Source organism: Lactuca sativa, chromosome 4, assembly GCF_002870075.4.
Source record: "Lactuca sativa cultivar Salinas chromosome 4, Lsat_Salinas_v11, whole genome shotgun sequence".
In the NCBI taxonomy this organism is placed as follows: Eukaryota; Viridiplantae; Streptophyta; class Magnoliopsida; order Asterales; family Asteraceae; genus Lactuca; species Lactuca sativa.
The window spans coordinates 172,671,962-172,694,003 of record NC_056626.2 but is presented as its reverse complement, the minus strand read 5'-3'; the positions used below and the strand labels follow the sequence as shown (position 1 = coordinate 172,694,003).

The following is a 22,042-nucleotide window of genomic DNA, read 5'->3' as shown; positions in this document are numbered from 1 at the left end:
CCTTGGAAGTTTCCAGAGTTTTCATGATAGTGTTGGGGTTGTTGATAGATTTGTGCTCTAAAGTTCCCAGTTGGCTTGTTCACAAACTTCTTGAAGTTTGGACTGAACTTGGTCAGGAGTGCCAAGCATTCTTCATACTCCTTTTCCTCATTGATTTGAGGAGATTCCATTGTGGTTCCAATGAAAGCTTGATGATTAGCCATGTACCCATTTGTGATATGAAGACGTTGTTGAGTTGACATGTACGGATTCTGGTTGTACTGTTGAGCCATACTCGAACTTTGATAAGGATATGCTCCATATCCTTGGTTGGCAATCTGATCAGCAAAATGGTTTTGGATTCAATTATGATGTGCAATCAAGTTTTGAGAATGATTTTCCATGGGTACTGAATTTCCCAGGGTATCCCATTTTGGAGATAATCTGTTTAAGAATTTCAAATTGAAATCCTCTTGTGATCTTTCTCCTTTGAGTTTCTTCACCTTGTTGACAACAATGTTGTACCTAGAATATGCATCAAGGAGAGTTTCATGGGGTAACATATTGAATTTGTCCGTGTCTGTCAATGCAGCTTTCTTCCTATTTGCAAGAATCTTATCAGTTCCCTCAAATTGTTTCTTGAGTGCATTCCAAACATTGAAGGGCGAACTCTTGTCTTCATCGGGAGGTGGCTCATAGATATCATGAGGAATTCCAGATAACAGCTCTTGCATTCCCTTAGCCTCAAACTTCTTGATTTTCCTGTCATGAAGTTGAGTAGCAGAGGAAACAGATCCAGAGATAACTTTGGAGGTTTCAGGAGAGACATCAGCTTCAGGAACTCTAATGTCCTTCAAAAATTATGGAGTATTTTTCCCAGTGGAGATGAAGGTCCAGATGTCAGAGTCATGACCTTCCAGGTAGTACATGTTGTGATCTGCCCATGAAGTGTATTCACTAGGGACAAGGATAGGTACACGATTTCCTGCTCCGAGACTGTTTCCAACTAAAACTAAATAGAGAACATTTTGGTTTTGTTTAACACTTGCCATTGAGAACAGGTGATACTAGTTTGAAACTTGAAAAAGTGTTTTCGTGAAAAGTTTTCTAAGTCTCAAAGTTGATCACTCGAGCCCTGATACCAACTGAAGAAATGAGAAAAATTCAATAAACCTAGACTAGAGTAGTCCAATTGTTGAAAATACTGAAATAGAGTTTCAGAATCATCTATTGGCATGTAATGCGGAAAATAAAGAGTTGTGAACCACCAAGTTAATGATAACAACGTTTTTATATGTTCATGATCAATGATTCAAAAGTGTCTCATATTCATCAAGATTCAGTTACAAGTGTTTGAATGATAGACAAGCTAAAACACTCAAATGGCTCTCTAAAGACTAATATAAACAACAATTGTGCAGAATGATCTGAAATGACCAAGGAAGAGAGCAACTTTGTAATGGATCCCAAGGGGCCTATTTACAGGCTTTGGAAAAGCCCATCACATGGCTTGACTAATCAGGTGTTGACACGTCATCATGACTAAGTTATCAGTTGACACCTTTGCCCTACTTAACGGAGAATGGATGGAATATTCCAATTCTGTTAGTATTCTGTTTGGGTTCCATCCAAGTTATGAGTTTTCATAATTCTTGAACCTTCTTGATCAACATTGAAAATGTGATCAGCCACATGAGCATCATGTTGCTCAATTGTCTTCTTAGATGTTATCAACTTCCAGAAGTGTTGTTGATCATGTAGAGTAGTTTCGTGAATGTTGGACTGTGTCTTGAACTTGAGGATGTACCACCAGATGTTCATGATGGACCATGGATGAAATTCATATTCCTTTGAGCAATTGGATGTTCCTTTATTGTACATAATGTGCCTTGAGTAGTCTCGTTGAGCCATCAATGTGATCATGTTGATCTATTGACTTGAATTGAGCCACCAAGTATTCCTGTTGAGCCATCAACTCTTGTTGAGTCATAGAGTTGTGGATGAGTCAACACTGCTTCTGATGAGCCATCAATATTCTAAATGATTCATCAATGTCTTGATGCTCCAGATATGATCTAGATGTGTCATCTGAGATCATGATGATCCAACTAGCTTTCAGCAAGTGATCCATGTGAACAGCAGGTGCTCCATGTAAGCTTCAAGTGCTCTAACATCTGATTCTTCAAACACTTGTTGAATCTTCAGTATATTTTCTACCTGAAACATTCTGATAATGTTTATTAGAAAATGTAAATCAATACTCAACTTATTTCAAGTGATAATCACATAAAAATATTTCCAACATTCATTACGATGTTGATTTCTATTTTTATAAAATATTTAACTCTTTTCTTTGGATATGGATTTTTATGAATCTTATATTCTTGGGATCACGTCAACGAGTACTTTCCAACTACCTTAACCAGCTTAAAAGATGGTACAACTTTTTGGATGCTTAATTTTGAGCCTAACAGTTGTTTTAACAATAAATTTAATGACACATTTTATTTTTATTATCTCAAAATCAAATATTACAATATTAAGCTATTACATCTATTTTTACTACTCTTTCCTAATGGTGTTAAGTGAAAGAATTCTCTCAGTTGTCACATTCTCTCCCTGTTTTGGAAATTTCATCTCGTAATTTTATCTTATTGTCGGGTTTCGTTCGAACAAGTGAGGGTACCTGTCCTTCATTTTCTCCTCTTGTTCCCATGTATACTCTGGTCCTTAAATAGAGTTCCATCATAAATTGAGAATGGGAATCCGAATCTGCTTGATTCGTTTGATCTCTGTGTCCATGATTTCTACTGACTCTTAGATGAAGTTCAGTTCAGGGTTAATCTGAATTTTATCAAGTGGAATGAGAACCGTATCGTCCACAAGGCACTTTTTAAGAGTAGAAACATGGAAGTTGTCATGCATGTTATTAAGATCTTGGAGTAACATATGTTGATAGGCAATTGGACCTATCATGGAAAGGATTTCGAATGGTGCTATGTACCTCATATTCAATTTTCCCCTCTTTTCATACCTAATAACTCCTTTCCACCAAGATACTTTGAGCATCACCCTATCTCTAACTTGGAACTCTAGGGGTTTACGCCTTACATCAGCATAGCTCTTCTGAGGGTCACATATTGCCTTCATGCGCTCTCGTATTTGCATTATCTTTTCAGTCGTCTCATGGATAATCTCTGGGCCTGTTCTTAGGGTATTCCCTACTAAATTTGTAGACATTTGGGTATCGCCAACTTCTAACCAACAAATAGGGGATCGACATTTTTGACCGTATAGTGCTTTAAACGGTGCTACTATAATTCTTGTGTGATAGCTATTATTGTATGAGAACTCAACCAGAAGAAGGTGAGTATCCCATGCACTTTCAAAATCTATCACAGATGCTCTAAGCATGTCTTCCATCATTTGGATGGTCTTTTCACTTTGGCTGTCGGTTTGAGGATGGTAGGTTGTACTCATATCCAGGTGAGTACCAAGGGACTTTTGCAAACTATACTGGCAGCAAGAGGTAAATCTACTATCTCTGTCAGAGATAATGCATGAGGGTACCCTATGTATTCTGACAATCTCTCTAAGGGTACATCCTTGCCAGCTTCTCCATCTTATCCGTCTCTTTTATTGGTATGAAGTGACCAGACTAGGTTAATCTATCGAAAACTACCCAAATAGTGTCGTAACAAGCAGTAGTTATTGTCAATTTGGTAACAAAGTCAATTGCAATCTGCTCCCACTTCCACTCGTGTATCTCTGGTTGCTGTAACAATCCTGAGGGTCGTTGATATTATTCCTTGACCTTGGAACATGTTAGGCATTTATTTACATACGTCGCAATTTCATCCTTCATGTTTGGCCACCAATAAAGGGCTTTAAGGTCCATATACATCTTTTTTACGACAAGATGGATGGTATATCTGGTCCTATGGGCCTCATCTAGAACTAGTTCTTTTACTTTTCAAATTTCAGAACCCATATTCGGTTCATGAAATATCTTGTTCCATCATCCTTATTCTCTAGTTGTCTTTCCATTCCTCTGAGGCCTTCTTCTTTAACATTTTCTTCCATTAAAGCCTCGAGTCGAACACTTCTAATATGCAAGATGAGTCTAGACTGAATAGTCATCATAAGTGCTTTGACTCTATGTGGATTAACTTGTTCTTTACGACTTAAGGCGTCAAGTATGAAATTAGCCTTTCTTGGGTGATAATGAATCTCACAATCATAGTAGTTTAGCAACTCTAACCATCTTCTTTGCCTCATGTTGAGCTCTTTTTGATCGAAAATGTGTTGCAGAATCTTGTGGTCCGTGGAGACTATACACTTCATTCTGTAAAGGTAATGACGCCAAATCTCAGGTCAAAAACTACTGCTCCCAACTCTAAGTCATGGGTGGTGTAGTTGCTCTCATGAAACTTGAGTTTTCTTGATGCATAGGAAATAACCTTCTCCCTTTACATTAATACACATCCCAACCCTTGATGTGAAGCATCACAGTATTCTACGAAGTCATCTGTACCTTCTGGAAGGGATAATATTGATGCGCTACACAAGATTTCCTTCAGCATTAGGAAAGCTCTTTCCTGTTGGTCTCTAATGTTGCGAGGGGTTTGGATATGCGAGAAAAGTTTTCTATATATCTTAGTAATAGCCAGCCAATCCTAAGAATTGACGAACCTCTATTGGTGTTTTGGGTGTTCCCCAATTCTTTACCGTTTCAATCTTGGAAGGGTCGATATGAATACCTCTGATGCTTACCACATTCCTAAGAAAATGTACTTCTCTTATCCAAAATTCATACTTAGAGAATTTTGCATACAACGTTTCTTTTCTTAAAAGCTTTAGGATAACTCAAGGATGTTGCCCATGCTCTTCCTTGGTTCGTGTGTATACTGGAATATCGTCGATGAATACAATCATGAATTTGTCTAAGTAGGAGTTGCACACTAAATTCATGATATCCATAAAAACAAATGGGACGTTGGTCAATCCAAAGGGCATGACCAAAAACTCATAATGATTGTATCGCATTCTGAAAACAGTCTTTGGAATGTCCTCTTCCATGATTCGAAGTTGATGATATTCGGTTCTCAAGTTGATCTTAGAAAAATAATTAGATCCTTGAAGTTGATCGAAGAGATCATCTATTTTGGGTGGTAGATATCTATTCTTAATGGTCCTTATATAGCTCTCTATAGTCTATGCACATCTAGAAGGATCCGTCCTTTTTCTTAACAAATATACCGGGTGCTCCCCAAGGTGAAAAGCTTGGTCTAATAAAACCCTTGTCAAGAAGTTCTTGTAGTTGGCTAAAGAGTTCCTGCCTCTCTGATGGTGCCAATCTATACAAAGACTTTGCAACTGGGCAACACTTGGAATTAGATCGATCTAAAACTCTACTTGTTGAGCTGGCGGTAGACTTGGTAGATCTTCAGGGAATACATCAGCGTAGTCGCACACTTGATGTACTTCCTCCATTTTTTTCTTCTTATTGTCTTTCCTATCGACAATATGAGCTAAAAATGTGTAATACTTTTTCTGCAAGTATTTGCTAGCCTTCATGCAGGAGATGATCCTAAGATGTCTAACGGGTTTGTCACCATAGACAAATATGGGTTCTTCGTTTGGTAGGGGTAGAGGTAATTCTTTCTCAAAGTATAATACTTTAATGTGGTTAGCGGATAACCAATCTATACCGATGATGACGTCAAAACCTCCAATGATCATTGGCATAAGGTCGACAAGAAAAGCATGATTGTATTATGTTAAGGTACAGTTCATAAGTATCTTTTGGGTACTACTGACTTGGCCGTTAGCCATTTCCACTTTATAGGCTTTCCTAAGTTTACTAGATGGGTGGTCTAACAATTTCCTAAATTCGGAAGTAATATAGCTTCTATCGGCACCTATATCAAAAGTATATTTGCATACAAGTATTTGATTAGGAATGTGCAATCAGTCGTGCTCAAGTAAGTAGTTCCCAAATTACCCATACTTATGTGTTATGATCAGTATGCTTGCTAAGTGAATTGCATGCTAGAGTAGGGCTAGGGACACCTTAAGGAATCATATGATAGAAATTCATGATCTGTGGGATACCTTATAGCATATGGGAGGTGGATGGTATGTATTACTTGGAATTAATGTCTGCTCAGTTAATTGCTAAGTGTATGTTTTCAAAGTTGTATACGACTAGGATCATATAGCCCTAGAATGATTGATTTGGCCTGATTTCTTGTTCCTTGTTTGTGTTGGATTAGTGTCTAAGTCCATAACTATTTTGGTATGTACTTGACCCGATGGTGCATGGTCCTTTTGGGTTGCCTTCACCAAAGCAACTTGATAGGATGAATAATGTAGAGAAAGGATTAAATATGATTTATTAATATGTTATGAGAATTATATATTAAAGGAGAAATCATATTGTTTAATTAATATTAGTCAAGAATTAATAACAATTAAGTTTGTGACTAAAAGACATTAATTAAACTAAGGGACTAGAACTGTCAATTATATGATAGTTGAATATTGAGCTAATGGACTCCATATTAAAGGGGTGGACGAATTCTATGGGAAACACATTAGAAATCGTTCCAACGCCTTTAAGGAAGGTGCCCATGGGTTGCTTAGGGCTTAAGCATCCAAATTAGGGTTTCCTTGTTAGATAACCCTAATAGCCTCACTATTTAAAGAACCCTTATGCCCCAAAAACGTGGACAAGCTTCCTTCTAGGGTTTCCACATATTTTGGGCAGCCTCCTTCTCTTCTCCTCTTCATCCTCTTGCTCTTGGTGTTTGTGAACCATTAGAGGAGTGACATTTGTGACTCTAAGCTTTCTAAAGTCATTACAAGGAAGATTTGAGATTGTTATTGCTACATAACAATCAAGGTATGATCTAAACCCTAATTTATATGTTATATTGATTATCATATGCTAGATCTAGGGTTTATAGTCTTGGATAACTTGCATGTACAATAGAGAAAACTAGATCCAAGCATTAGGGTTTGTATGAGCACATAGGATGTTCTTATAACCAAAACCCATCAGTGGTATCAGAGCCTTGATTGGTTTCTATTGTATTGATGCATATTTGATCGAAATCAGCACTGAAAATCAATTTTTTGAGCTTTTGAATGTTTGACTTGCCGAGTCACTTGGTGAACTCGCCGAGTCAGCTGTACTCGACGAGTCCAGGTCCAGACTCGACGAGTCAAAGGGTCTGTCAGCCCAGATTCGTGATTTTCTTCCTGTTTTGGCTTTGGATAATTACCATAAACATGTTTTTGTTATAAAATCAGAATTTTATCAATATTTGGTGATTATCCTTACCTAAATAGAAGATAATTGTCAAATTTAGATAATCATTTGTTTTATTAGATAATATTTGATTATTTGTAATTTAGATTTGAATTATCTTGTATGAAAAAGTTTCTATTAATCCCCTATAGGTTTTATAGTTTAAATTTGAACTTAAAAGTTTTGTTTTGAAATTTAAATAGTTGAAACCCAAATGTTTTTAAAAGGTTTCAAAAACTTGCCCTCAAGTTTTGGAATTTAAATCTAGATTAAAAGTTTAATTTGATGTATATTTAAATTCTAAACCCTAATGTTTTGAAATGTTTCAATACTTGTCCTCAAGTTTTGGAATTTAAAAGTTGATTAAAAGTTTAATTTAGGAATGTTAAATTCTAAAACCCTAGTATTGTTTTGAAAAGTTCATATCACACCCTTATGGTTTTATTAAATAATTAAGGTGTATAACTAAAAGAGGTTTAATAAATCCATAAAAGTTTTGGTTTACAATCTAATTAAATTAAAAGTATAATTGTTAAATTTGGCCACCTAGTATTTTAAAAGTGTAAAATACACGCTATACAATATATAACATTAAAAGTCTAACATTATATATATATATATATATATATATATATATATATATATATATATATATATGTATGTATGAGTAAAAGTCAGTCTTACCGTTAGTAGGCCTCATTCACGAAGCGGGTCTATAAGGGGTATTTAAGGAAATTGCCTATAAAATGGCGATTGAATGGGTATCCACTCTTACCCACCGCATTCTTGACTAGTGGAGGGTCGTTAGCCGAACGGGTAGGATAGGACAGAAACCTTCCATTATAAGTATAATGAAGTACAAAAGTAACTAAATGTTTTTTTTACAAATTCTCAATCTTAGTTACTTAGGCAAAAGTGAATTGATGCAATTCCATGAAATTACACTTTGTACCCATGCGAAGACGTTAGTGGAGCGTGTGTGGTTTACCGGCACACTAAATGGTTCTAAGCAAAGGTAGCAAAGGGTGACTCAATGTTTGTCATAGTTCGGTGGAGCGTGTGTGGTTTGCCGGCACATCGAATAGGTGACTGTAACATGTGAGGGCACCATGTAAGTTTGCATGGTTATTCACACCCGCTTTGTGATCCTCGACATCCCAGTCACAAACAAGAGGGGCATATCGAGATTTAAACATGCCATTGAAATGTTCAATGAATCTCAAAGGATCTAGGAGTTTTCATAGATTTAAAACTTAAATTTCCTTTTCGTTTTTCATGGTGGAAATTAGTGAATCGTCATTCACTTACCTTCAAATATTCTGCAACTAGATTACGACATCCCTTTTCTAGGTTGTAGCATGTTGTGTTGGGTCCTAGCCTTAGTATCTCATTTGGGTGATTTACTAAGGACTCAATCAATCAACTAACTTGAATTCGTTTTCTCCCGTTTGTAGATGTCAAAGTACGACAAGTATGGTCTTCCCAAATCCCACGGAACAAGCATTCCGCATGAAGATGATATTCCATGATTCGATTGAGGAACTAGAGATCATGCTTCACTTCCTCCACCTCCTCCAATTATTCTCCCTAACCCACAAGTTTGAAGACTTGAAAATTTCAAGCTCACTCAAGCCCTTTTGGCAAGTAAACATAAAGAAGGAATGTCGATGTGGGCACACGTCCTAGGGATGAAGTCACACATTGATAGGTTAAGAATGTTGGGATCCGTTGTCTGTGAGGAGATGGCTGTTGATTGGGTTCTTCAGTCACTTACTAACTCATATACTGAGTTCATAAGAGAGTACTATATGATGAACTACGACGTGATCCTTATAGATCTCACCTATATGCTTATTGGTGCTGAATCAGCAATGGTTTGGCGCAATAGAAAAGCAAAGTTGATTGGTGAATCTACCTTCAAGACCTCTATGGATATAGAAAATGGCAACGAAAGACATGCTATGATCGAAAAGTTTGATTATAAGAGAAAGGCAATGTCTGAAGTAGTTCCATGTCCTGTTCCAAAAGAGTCAATTTGCTTTTATTGCCAAGAGAAGGGGCATTGGACACGAAGCTGCCCTATTTACCTAAGAGATCTAAGATATGGGAGATTCAAAACGTATGGCTCTGCTTTAGGTAAAATCCATTGACTAACTCTTTTAACCTTCTATTCAAGATTCTTAATACATAATGTGATAAGATTACAATTGATGTTTTGTATGATCGAAGAAAAGAAAGGAAGCTTAAGGGAAGAAGTGAGCAGAATCTAACCATGAAGGAATGGATTTCGATCGCATTACTTGAGGATTAGATTCTTGAGCTACTACTTAGAGTTAGAATAAGATTGCTAAGAAAGATGTATTAGCATAGTTTTTCAAAGAATTGCATTGTAAGGACAAATTTTTCCGCAATAAAATAAATTTTGATTTTATATTATTTATTTATCCTTGCAATGGCGTGTATGCAAAATTGATGTTAGAATGTTTCTATTATTATCAATAATGGATTTGATTCTTAATTATGGAAATGTCGAAAATTTACCAAATAAGGAGAGTTTCTCATCGCCCAAGTTTCAGTTGGACAGAAATTTGGAATCACGCAACTTGGTTGCATGATGAATGAGAAATTTCATATTTGGAAATTAGACTAATTCGCTGACAAGGTGTCAAGTGAAAGGACTAGGAAATCGAGTACACAAGTTGCGTGTTGATCAAGTCCACCATAAGAGTAACAAAGATATTCGTCATGATTTACTAAAGGTTTAGTAAATATGATTATACTTATAAGATTAAGTGTAATTCTGAATTGATTGAAAAAGTTTAAATCAATAGCAGAACGAATAAGAAGGATCAAGTAGGTAGAAAGATAAAAGTTTCTCTATTCTAAGAAGAAAGGAGAGTACCTTTTATGCTTTATGATATGTCTTAATGATTAAGAACCATATCTAAATTGATCCTCTAAGTGAGTCTTAGTGCAATTGTATGTCTAAGAAGAGGAATCAAGAATTGAAGAAATGGTTAAATCAGAAAGTCAATCATACTTCATTCCAAAACAAGTCTTAGAGTCAAGATTGTGATATTTAGTGACAAGTATTAGGAAGGTTTATAACATTCATCAAATATGGAAAGTTGTGATGTCTCGGATAAGACAAGGACCAACTAGGACCAATTTATGAAGTGTTTTGATAAAAACTACACTAACTCTTGAATATTTGTTTGTCAAGAAATGTTTATTGATAAGAGAATCTTATATGTCAAGGAGTCAGTGGGAGTCTTAATGGTGTTGAAAGGTTTCAAGAACAAACCAAAATAGACCTTAACGATCATCACCAACATACGAGTTGAGGTTTACAACCTATCGTGTTGACACTATTTTGTTTATGTGCCATTCCAATCGAATTAATTATGCATATGAGTTCTATGAGTTCGCATTTGAATGCATAAAAGGCAAGGACCTTGATCAATGAAAAGTACATTGATAATAAAGGGTGAGCTGCTTAACTACTTGGAAGACATGGTGGGCAGTTGTGCTGCCATAAGGCAAGAAATCAAGATTAAGAAAGTTCGGTCCATATGAGTTTGAATTTGTCGTAAACTTTGGTTTTGAAAAATTCACATGGATAGGAACACATACACCATTAAAATCTAAGTGTCATAAGATTCCCTCCTTCATGAAAATGACTGCGAGAAATGCTTTCACTAAGAGAGATTTTAAAAGGATAGTGATTGTGAAAATTGTATTCTCGAATTCAATTATGGTTACGGTATCCCTTTCCATAATTTGAATTATTAGATTTGGGAATTAGTCTAAATTGTTTAGACACACATATGAGTTATCTAAGGGAAAGGTGTGTAAGCTTAGATAAAGGATAATCAAAGCATTAAGTATTAGAAACATGAACTTAAGAAATTCAACAAGTATTGTTTTTTTTGAAGTTAAGCTGGTTTCTAAATACATGTCAAAGCTAGTGGGAGCATAAGTGTTAAGTTTATAATAATCATCATGATAATGGGAGCATAAATGTTATGATTGTATGATTATTAAGGCCAGTATTGCAAGTTAGCAATATTAATTATAGAAAAACAAGAGTTACACCTTGCAAAGTCATAAGGGTTGTAAAGTTGTTTTGCTATAATTAAGGGAGAGAATATTATGCTTCATTTCAAATCTAAAGGCTTAGGTTGTGGAATGTTAATCATTTAGTCAAGGAAACATAGTGCGTTCTTAAAAATCCGATTATGATTACGACATTCCTCTTCATAGTTCGAATTTTGAGAACGTAGCACATAAAATATTATGGCAGAAGATTGATAAAGTAACGAATCTTCGTGTAAGACATTTTGCATCGTGTCCCATACGCTTCGGGTATAGGATTGATTGCAAATGCTATAATATTTAACCATTCTAAAATTTTCCAAATGTCTAGCGCATTTAGAGGTAAAAAGGACGAGAATCGGTTTTCACTAAGATAATTAAACAACTATCAGAGGACAATCCAAAGTTCGCCGAGGATTAGTCGCTTGTGAGTAGTTGGAAGCATGATATTGGATGGACCATATCGACATTATTATGAATAGATAAGATCCTATTGAGAATGATTTATCATATGGTAAGTATTGAAAGTTTTCCATATTGGGAGTTGGATATTCAGAATCAATGTCTAGATTAGAAACTTTTATGCAAAAGGATGTTCAAAGGAATGTACTTTGAGTAAGAGACATCACAACTATGGAATTGTCTTGTAACAATCTCCGATAAAGGACTTTGTAATTTTATTGGCAATAGTCATTGTGACTTTAGTACAGTGATATTACAAAAGGATCATTGCATTAAATGTTAGAATCTAACATATTCCATAAGTGGCAAGAATTTGATATTCTTTCACTTGTGAAAAGGATTGGGAGTTGTGAAATGAGTATGATTGGAAATGTGTTCATTTGATCTATTTCACAAAGTAAGAACCATAGGTAAACATTGTGTGCATGCTAAGAGCATGGGACAAGTGTAATAATTCAAGTAAGAAGTTGATTACTCGAAACAACAAATAATGAGTAATCGATATGGTGATAAATAAAAGGTGTTTATTTATACTCAAAGGTTTGAGGCCATATGAGATTAGTATTATCCTTGTGTTTCACTTTGCATGTTTTGACTTCCTGAATAATTTAATTGGTTTAGAACAGTCAAATTATTCGAATGGGCCACAGTCGTTCATATGTTGGAAGTAGGTATGAATGAAGACTGACGTGAATTGGTGTGTGGATTGTCTAAAGAGTATTATACATTAGCAAATGTTTGCTGCAACGTTCATGAGTGCTTATGAATATGATTTGAGCATTGGATTAAACCCATGCTCACTTGGATCACTCCATGAATTGTATCACGAGTGATTGGTGAGACGATAACATCTTATATTCTTGAAACCAAGATGTGTGAGTTGTATCTTGCGAATCGGTTACACATTGATAATTTGTAAATGCACCAGTAACTTGGTGTCATAAGACATATTGTTGTGTGTGATTCGGTGAGTGAGTGCAAGCGAGCATTGAATCAAAGTTTATTCGTTCCTTTTATCCAAAGTAGGATAAAAGCGACATCTTTGGGCCCCTCGATGATTTAGTGATGACAAACGTAAATGCTCGGCCGGGCTAGGGCTAATTTGATTTGTTCAATTAGTTAGTTGTCATAAATCGGAAGTCGAGAAATACTATAGAAAGAATGATTAGAAATCATGTCTTATACGATATCTAGAATGGAGGAATATATGATCCCTTATCTAAAGGACACGCATATCTGATAGGATCAGAGTTGACATCGGCTTTGGAAAGCTACGATTGTAGATCAGGATCTGAAGTCACACGCATAATAGTTATTAGACTTATCCAAGTGGGAGACTGTTGGATTAGTGTCTAAGTCCATAACTATTTTGGTATGTACTTGACCCGATGGTGCATGGTCCTTTTGGGTTGCCTTCACCAATGCAACTTGATAGGATGAATAATGGAGAGAAAGGATTAAATATGATTTATTAATATATTATGATAATAATATATTAAAGGAGAAATCATATTGTTTAATTAATATTAGTCAAGAATTAATAAGAATTAAGTTTGTGACTAAAAGACATTAATTAAACTAAGGGACTAGAACTGTCAATTGTATGATAGTTGAATATTGATCTAATGGACTCCATATTAAAGGGGTGGACGAATTCTATGGGAAAGCCATTAGAAATCGTTCCAAGGCCTTTAAGGAAGGAGCCCATGGGTTGCTTAGGGCTTAAGCATCCAAATTAGGGTTTCCTTGTTAGATAACCCTAATAGCCTCAATATTTAAAGAACCCTTATGCCCCAAAAACGTGGACAAGCTTCCTTCTAGGGTTTCCACATGTTTTGGGCAGCCTCCTTCTCTTTTCTTCTTCATCCTCTTGCTCTTGGTGTTTGTGAACCATTAGAGGAGTGGCATTTGTGACTCTAAGCTTTCTAAAGTCATTACAAGGAAGATTTGATATTGTTATTGCTACATAACAATCAAGGTATGATCTAAACCCTAATTTATATGTTATATTGATTATAATATGCTAGATCTAGGGTTTATAGTCTTGGATAACTTGCATTTACAATAGAGAAACCTAGATCTAAGCATTAGGGTTTGTATGAGCACATAGGATGTTCTTATAACCAAAACCCATCAGTTTGGTTGTCGACTTAGGGTAGAATCATCACTTGACAGTCTATATGATTCCATTTATGTATAACTTGCATGTATAAGGCAATCAACGTTGTTCTAGTGTGCTGATGCGAGTGGTGGGAGTTGTGGATTCTTAGGAGAGTCTAGGATATGTATTATGTTTAACATAGGAATGGTGTATAGTTCTAGTGTGGTGACTTAGAGGAATAAAGACAACACTTGTGGAGGCTAGATATAGGTGTGAAAGATAGTATTGGGCCCATACTACTGGAAGCACATGATCTATACGTGAGACGAAAGCAGACTTAGAGACTCTATGGAGATTTGCATAAGGAGATTCCCCTACGAGTCTATTGATGATTGTTTATATGTTTTTGTTTCAGTTGAAGCATGTTGATGATTACTCGAGGAGGTTCTGGCTCAGACACAAACCCGGTTGAAGAGAGGCTACGCGAGTTCATTGCGGCTGAGGTTACTCATGGTATCCTGGATGCTACTCCTGTGATTTTAAATACCGTCAGGGAGGGGGACTATAAGGTTGATGGATGAGACGCTTAGTTCTTTTCGAGCTGAGATTGCTTTGGGTCAGATAGGAGCTCGAACTCCCTTATTCCTGGAGTTCAGGTCCTGCGGAGTTCCTGAGTTCTTTGGGGCTTAGGAGCCGAATCGCTAGCTGACGCTGGATCACTGACACGGAGAATACTCAGCGGACTTTTTTCCACTAAGGTTGAAAAGGTGGGATTTGTATCCTGCCCGTTGAGGGACCGAGCATGAGACTGGTGGGACGATGCTAGCCGAGTGGCAGGGTCAGCGGCAGTGGCAATCGTTACTTGGGAGGATTTTGTTTCAAGGTTTTAGAGGGACTTTGCACCAGCTATTGAGGTGAAACATCTAGTAAGGGAGTTCCAAGACCTTCGCCATACTACTGAGACCGTGGTGGAGATTACCGTCAAATTCAAGGAGATGGCTTTGTTGTTCCACAGTATGATGTGCATGAGGAGATGAGGAAGACGAGATACCATGATATGTTGAGAGAGGATATTAGGGAGTTTGTGAGCTTCTCGAGGTGCAATACGGTGATTGATATGATCAAGAAGTCCCGTGAGTGGGAGATTGAGTTGGAGCTTTGGACGAAGCGGAAGCTAGAGCAGGTACAAACATCGGTGGGCTAGGATAAGAGGCCCAACACTTCCAATGCATGCACCAAAGGCACGTAGGGTTGGAGCCGCTGCAATAAGTGTGGCAAGCCACATGGTAGGGTGTATCGATTGACGGGTTCAATTGTTGGATAAGGTGTCTAAGTCCATAAGTATATTTGGTATGTAGTTGATACGATTTAACATGGTCTATTTGGGTTGCATGGCTTCGGAACAATTTGGATAGACTTTTGTGAGAAGAGGATATGTATGGTTTATTAATATATTATAAGTTTTAATATATTAATAAGAATTATTTAATTAGTATTGATCAAGAATTAGTTTGGAATTAATTTTGTGATCAAAAGAGGCTAATTAAATAAATGGGGATTGATTTGGTAAATCATTCATTCTTATTGGGCTTATGATCCATAGTTCTTCACGACGGGCTAAACCCATGTGGTGACCGATGTATACTCCATGGAGATTAAAACCCATGGATCATGAAGAATGTGGAAAGACATGATTTACATGGTGTAAACCTAACGAGCACACTATATAAAGAAGCCTCATATTTCTAAAATCGGCACTTAAGGATACACAAGTGAGGGCTAGCTGATTTTGTTGCAATACAGTCTTCTCTCAAGTTATTCCAATTGTTAGTGGTGTTGTGTGAAGAACTTAAGCATCATATTTGGGGTGCTAGGATCACAAGGTCTTAAGTAATTAAAGCTACATGAAAGGTATGTCATTCTACTAGATTTTTGTGTTACATATACCCCATGATATGCTAGTTAGAATGAAACCTTGGAAATACCAAAGTTTGCATGTATAATAGAGAATACATAGATCCAAGGTTTCTAGGGTTGCATGCAAACCATAAGAGTGTTAGAATGCTAAAAACTCATCATCAATATGTTTCGGTTGTGGTCAGTCAGGTCACATGAGTAGGGACTGCCCCATGGGTGATCTGATTTTCTTTCATTGCAATCAGACCAGCCATAAAAAGGCTGGTTTTCCAATATTTTGAGGGGGAGCAGTAGCAGAGCCTGCGCCATACACCTTAAGGATTACTGATGGACGCCAGGGCAAGACGGAGGCTCCTATGGTGAAGACCAGGACATCTCAGCTGACCATCAATAGGGCTCGTGCAACACCGAATGTGCTTATTGGTATGTGATTCATCCTTATATTTTATTGTTTTCCTTATTTATGCTCATGATTATATGTGATATTGTATATGGACCTTTTTAATCAACGGTATGACTTCTCATGTTCTGTTTTGATTCTGGTGCTACCCGATCCTTTGTATCTCTTGCACTTAGCAAGAAGTTTTGTGATACTCCCGGGTTTCTAGATTTTGAAGTTGAGATTATGGATGATTGTACAGTGATTGCGTCGAGGGTTCATTGTGGTTGTGTCTTGAATTTGTTTTGGTGAGAGATACTCTATTGTTTTGGTTTCGTTTCCTCTGCGAGGATCGAATGTTATCATCGGCATGGAATGGTTGGGCCCTAATGGGGCCTTGATTGACTATGAGGGACAACCAGTGAGAGATCGAACCCCAAGCAGAGGTGAACTGGCTATTGCTGGCAAGGTTGCTTCACATGGGTGGATTCTCTGCTCAGTCGAGAGGGCCAAGACATATCTTCAACAAGGTTTTTATGGGTTCCTAGCTTATGTTGCAGACACTCAAGTTGAGGGCATGACGGAGTTGAGTGGGGTGCCTATCGTTCATGATCTCCCCAATGTATTTCCTGAGGATTTTCCAAAAGCGCCTCTCAAGATACAGGTTGAGTTTCAAATTGATTTGATTCCTGGTGCGGCTCCAACAGCCAAGGCACCATATCGCTTGGCACCACCAAAGATGCAAGATTTTTCTATGCAGCTTTAGGAGCTGCTAGACAAGGAATTTAGTTGATCAAGCAGTTCTCCATTGGGAACATTGATCATGTTCGTGAAAAATAAGGATGGTTCACACATGATGTGCATTGACTACCGAGAATTGAATAAGCTCACGGTAAAGAATCGATACCAACTCCCAACGATTGACGATTTATTTAACCAGCTCTAGGGTGCATCTTGGTTTTCCAATATTGATTTGTGATCGGAGTACCATCAGATAAGGGTAACGGATGATTATGTGCAGAAGAAAGCCTTCAGTACTCGAGAAGGTCATTACGAGTTTGTGGTGATGCCTTCTAGGCTCACCAATGTGTCTACAGTGTTCATGGATCTCATAAATTGGGTTTGTAGGATGATGTTAGACCAGTTAGTGATAGTATTCATAGATGATATTCTGGTCTACTCCAAGACCAAGGAACAACATGAGGAACATTTGCGAGAGGTGTTGGAGACCCTGAGGAGAGAGAGGCTATATGTCAAATTCTCCAAACATGAGCTCCGGTTGGGTGAAGTGCAGTTCTTGGGGCACATGGCCAATCAGAAGGGTATATTGGTCAACCCGGCCAAGATTGATGTTGTGATGTGATAGGAGGTTCTGAGGACCCCATCTGAGATTTGGAGTTGCCTAGGTATCGCGGGGCATTATCTGAGATTTATCCATGATTTTTCTAAGATTACAGTGCCTTTGACTTGCGTGACAAAGAAGAATGTGACTTTTCGGTGGGGGCCTGATCAGCAGTTGGGTTTTGACACTTTGAGGTAGAGATTGTGCGAGGCCCCGATTCTCACGCTTCTCGAGAGATTAGATGGTTTTGTGGTTTATTGTGATGCCTCTATTTCAGGGGTGGGAGTTGTCCTTATGTAAAGGGGTCATGTGATTGCTTACGCTTCGAGGGATTTGAAGCCTCATGAGGCGAGTTATCCTACGCATGATTTAGAGTTAGGGGTTGTCGTTTTTGATTCAAGATTTGGAGGCACTATATGTATGGGGTTACGTGTGCTATTTACACTGACCACAAGAGCTTAAAGTACTTGATGGATAAGCTGAATTTGAATATGAATTAGTGGAGGTGGTTGGATGTGGTTAATGACTATGATTGCGATATTCTTTATCATCCTGGGAAGGACAATGTAGTAGGCGATGCTCGAATCCTTAAGGAAATGGGTGCTCCTAGCAAGGATTTTTTTAGGATAGTTATTACATTGCCTTTGTAGGATTTTATTAAAAAGGCTCAGGTGGAGGGATTGAAAAGGGAGAATCCGAATGTCGAGCGAATCAGGGTCAGATTCCTTTACTTTTTAGAGATAGTCGAGGGTTGCTGACTTAATGTGGCAGAGTATGGGTTCCGATTACTGGTGGGGTGAGAAAGATAGTTCTGGAGGAGGCACATAAGTCAAATTTCTCAATCCATCCGAGGGCCATAAATATGTATCGAGATCTGAAGTTGATTTATTGGTGGCCCTGCATGAAAAGGGAGATAACATGGTTTGTCGAGTGGTGTCTGACTTGCAAGAAAGTCAAGGCCGAACATCAGTGACCCTGTGGCAAGATGCAGCCCTTACCCATTCCCATATGGAAGTGGGAAGAGATTAACATACATTTCATCACAAAACTTCCAAGGATGAAAAGTGGAGCTGATTCTATATGGGTCATTATGGATAGGTTGAACAAGAGTGGCATTTCATATCAATTGCTAAGAGTATATCTCTTGAGAAGCTAGCCGGAATCTATATTCGGGAGGTGGTAGTTCGACATGGAGTGCCAGTCTCAATGGTTTCAGATCTGGATGTTTGTTTTTCTTCCAAAATTTGGGGGAAGTTTCATGAGGAGTTGGGTACTCAATTTCGTTTTAGTAAATCATATCACCCCCAGACCGACGGTCAGAGTGAGCGAACAATTCAAATGCTCGAAGATATGCTTCGGACTTGTGTTTTAGATTTTGGAGGAAGTTAGGACACTTAACTCTCTCTGGCCGAGTTCTCATACAATCATAATTATCATGTCAGTATTAACCGACCACCATTTGAGATGTTGTATGGGAGGAGGTGTAGGACCCCGGTTTGCTGGTACGAGGTAGGCCATCGGGTCATGCGGAGTACTGAGGTAGTACTCAAGACTACATACTTGATTCATTAGGCGCACAATAGGTTGCGAGTCGTGCAAAGCCGACTGAAAAGTTATGCAGACCGGCGACGTTCGAACCTCGAGTTTTAGGTAGGAGACTTGGTGTTTCTAAAGGTGTGACCTTGGAAAGGTTTCACCTGATTTCAGAAGCACGGCAAGCTGGGCCACATAGTCACCCTTTGCCACTCTTAGTAGTCCATGTTAGTGTGCTGGTTACCTACACACGCTCCACCAACGATTGGTAAGGTACAAAGTGTAATTTCATGGGTTAGGACCAAATTCACATTTTCCTAAAGTAGCTAAGATTGGGAATTTAATAAAGTTTAGTTACTTTATATTTATCATTATACTTTTAATGAAGGGAGAATTAGAGTCCTGTCAAACCCGTTCGGCTAACTACCCTCCACCAGTCAAGGAAGCGGTGGGTGAGAGTGGACACCCATTAAACTGCCATTTTATAGGCGATAACCTTATACCCCTTATAGATCAGCTTCATGAATGAGGCCTACTGACAGTAAGACTGACTTTGTTCTTATACATATATATATATAACTATCAACTATTAATATTATAATAGTATAAGGGTTGAATTTTAACTTTTAAAATTCTAAGGGTTTAACTTGGAATTAAAGTATTCATAGGGGGAGACTTTACAAATTCCAAAACTTGAGGGAAAGTTTTGAACAATTCAAAAACCTTTGGTTTCCATAACCTATGAGTTTAAAGTAGTTTAAATGAAAAACTCTTCAAGTTCCATAACTTGAGGACAAGTTATGGAAGACTTTAAAACATTTAAAAAATGAGACTCTTTATTTTCAATACTTATGAAAATCTTATGAGTTTTAAAAATCATAAATGTGACTTTTCATATAACTTGAGGACAAATTACAAAAAAAGGTATTATGAACAACTTTTAGATCAATTTGGATCGAAAGCAAATTATCACATAATATTTATATTAATCTAAACTAACTCATAAGACCAAGATAATACAAATCATCAATCTTCAAGAAATTAGCATGAACATATAAACAAATACAAATCTTGAAATTATGATAATTATATTTGAAATTGGATTAGCATGATCATTACCACATCAAAAACATGTTTATAAATACAAAAACGTGTTAGGGTAATGATTCTAGCTCAATTCCAGCCAAAACATCGAAAAGATGCTGTCAGGGGCTCCAACTCGCCAAGTGCAAGAATAAAATCGACAAGTTGGATGAGTGTGTACATGGAATCGTTGAGTCCCTCAATGGACTCGTCGAGTCCCTTGTCCAGACAGCAAAAAACTTTGATTTTTAGCCATTTCAGCAAGTATAACTTGAAAACAACCCATGGCTCTGATACCACTGATGGGTTTTGTATACTACAACATCCTATGGTGCACATACAATCCTAAATACCTTGGATCTATGTTTTCACTAATTATACATGCAAATAGTTTCCAAGGCATTAAACCTATAACTAGCATCCAATTTGTCATAAAAAATACAAGATACTAGTTAGAGTGACATACCTTTTATGTGGCTTGAAGTCTCTATGAATTTGATGTTGCTAGAAAGACTTTGGCCTTTAAGAACTTAGTGCCCCAAGTGTTTCACCTTAAATGGAATCATAACTCACCTAGAACAAAGGTGACTCTTGAGAGAGAATTCCATGCACCCAAAAATCTCCATAATTCTCTAAGAACTTCATGTGTATATATCAGTGTCGTTTTTAGGTCATGATGCATGTATTTATATGTGTGGATTCCAAGGGTCATGGGTATAACCCAAATCCATACCCATGGGTTTTATGATCCATGGTTCATGTGGCCCAACTCTTCATGTGTCCATAAATAAACTTGGTCCAACATGGATCATAAGCCCAACACATATAAATATAACTAATTATCATAATTGGTCCCCGTAGATTTAATTAGTCTCTTTTAATCAATAAATTAATTCCAAATTAATTCTAGATCAATAATAATTAAAACATATGATTTCATATTAATATAATAATAGATCATATATAACCTTTCTCCCAAGAGTCCATCCTAACAAATTGTCCTGGTGTTATGCAACCCAAACGGACCATGGTACTCTCGGGTCGAGTACATACCAATAATAGTTATGGGCTTAGACATCTAGTCCAACACTATATGCCGGGGGTATCAATTAAAGGGGTCAAGGGTAATGAATGGATTCAGTTTGGATGGTAGATTAAGCTCTTGTGATCGTGTATTGGATTGGTTCTATTTGTGAAGCGCGTCAAGATAAGTCAAGGTAATATTATTGATTTGGTACTTATGTGTGGAGTCCTTTGTTCTTCGGAGGATATGTTAGGCCACTTGTAGTTTGGAATAAATAATCTCAGAGTAAATGATTTGAACCTGTTGCCCAACTCTCATCTAATTCTAACTGTTGTAGGGATAAGTCATCTACTCGAAGGATTATGTGAGCCTTCTGTCAAGTATAAGTGTTTCTGCAACAATAATTTGTATGTGATTATGTTTTGTAGTGGGAACCTCAAGTTATCAGAAGTTGAGTAGTTAGTTGGGAGATAAGTGGAATGGATTTAGTAGTGGTTCAGTATGGGCGGTCTGTCAGGGAGTCAGACCATCTTGAGACTTCAGATTTTAGGTTTCGGGTAAGGTAGAAGTGGTTTTCTGTAAGGGATTAAGGATTCGTTCATCGTCGATTTTGGAGAGTTCTGCTAAGGTTAGGTTCGGTAGCCTTGGAAAGGCTGATTTATGCTCGGGGTTGTGGTTGCATTCCTCAGGCTGTCTGGCGTGCCTGGGATGGTAAGAAATGATTTCAAGAATGAAATCTAATTTAAGTAGGGGAGAGTTGTAACACCCAGAATCTTGAGGAATTTTTTTTTGGGAATAAATCCCTTTTAGGATTG

At 37.4% G+C, this 22,042-nt stretch overlaps 2 protein-coding genes across 2 annotated transcripts; both read right to left on the bottom strand.

Moving 5' to 3' along the window:
* Positions 1–2,796: 2,796 nt before the first annotated feature.
* On the bottom strand, positions 2,797–3,402 carry LOC111904681 (uncharacterized). Its single transcript, XM_023900416.1, has one exon. It carries the CDS (start codon positions 3,400–3,402, stop codon positions 2,797–2,799), a length of 606 nt encoding a protein of 201 aa, XP_023756184.1.
* Positions 3,403–3,945: 543 nt separating this feature from the next.
* LOC111904679 (uncharacterized) lies at positions 3,946–4,323 on the bottom strand. The gene has a single exon (XM_023900415.1). The coding sequence runs from the start codon at positions 4,321–4,323 to the stop codon at positions 3,946–3,948; it is 378 nt and encodes a 125-aa protein (XP_023756183.1).
* Between the last annotated feature and the right edge of the window lie 17,719 nt (positions 4,324–22,042).

Bases quoted from the DNA above. Each gene is read 5' to 3' on its own strand.
- LOC111904679 (XM_023900415.1), bottom strand. From the start codon at position 4,323: ATGAAGTGTATAGTCTCCACGGACCACAAGATTCTGCAACACATTTTC.
- LOC111904681 (XM_023900416.1), bottom strand. From the start codon at position 3,402: ATGGAAGACATGCTTAGAGCATCTGTGATAGATTTTGAAAGTGCATGG.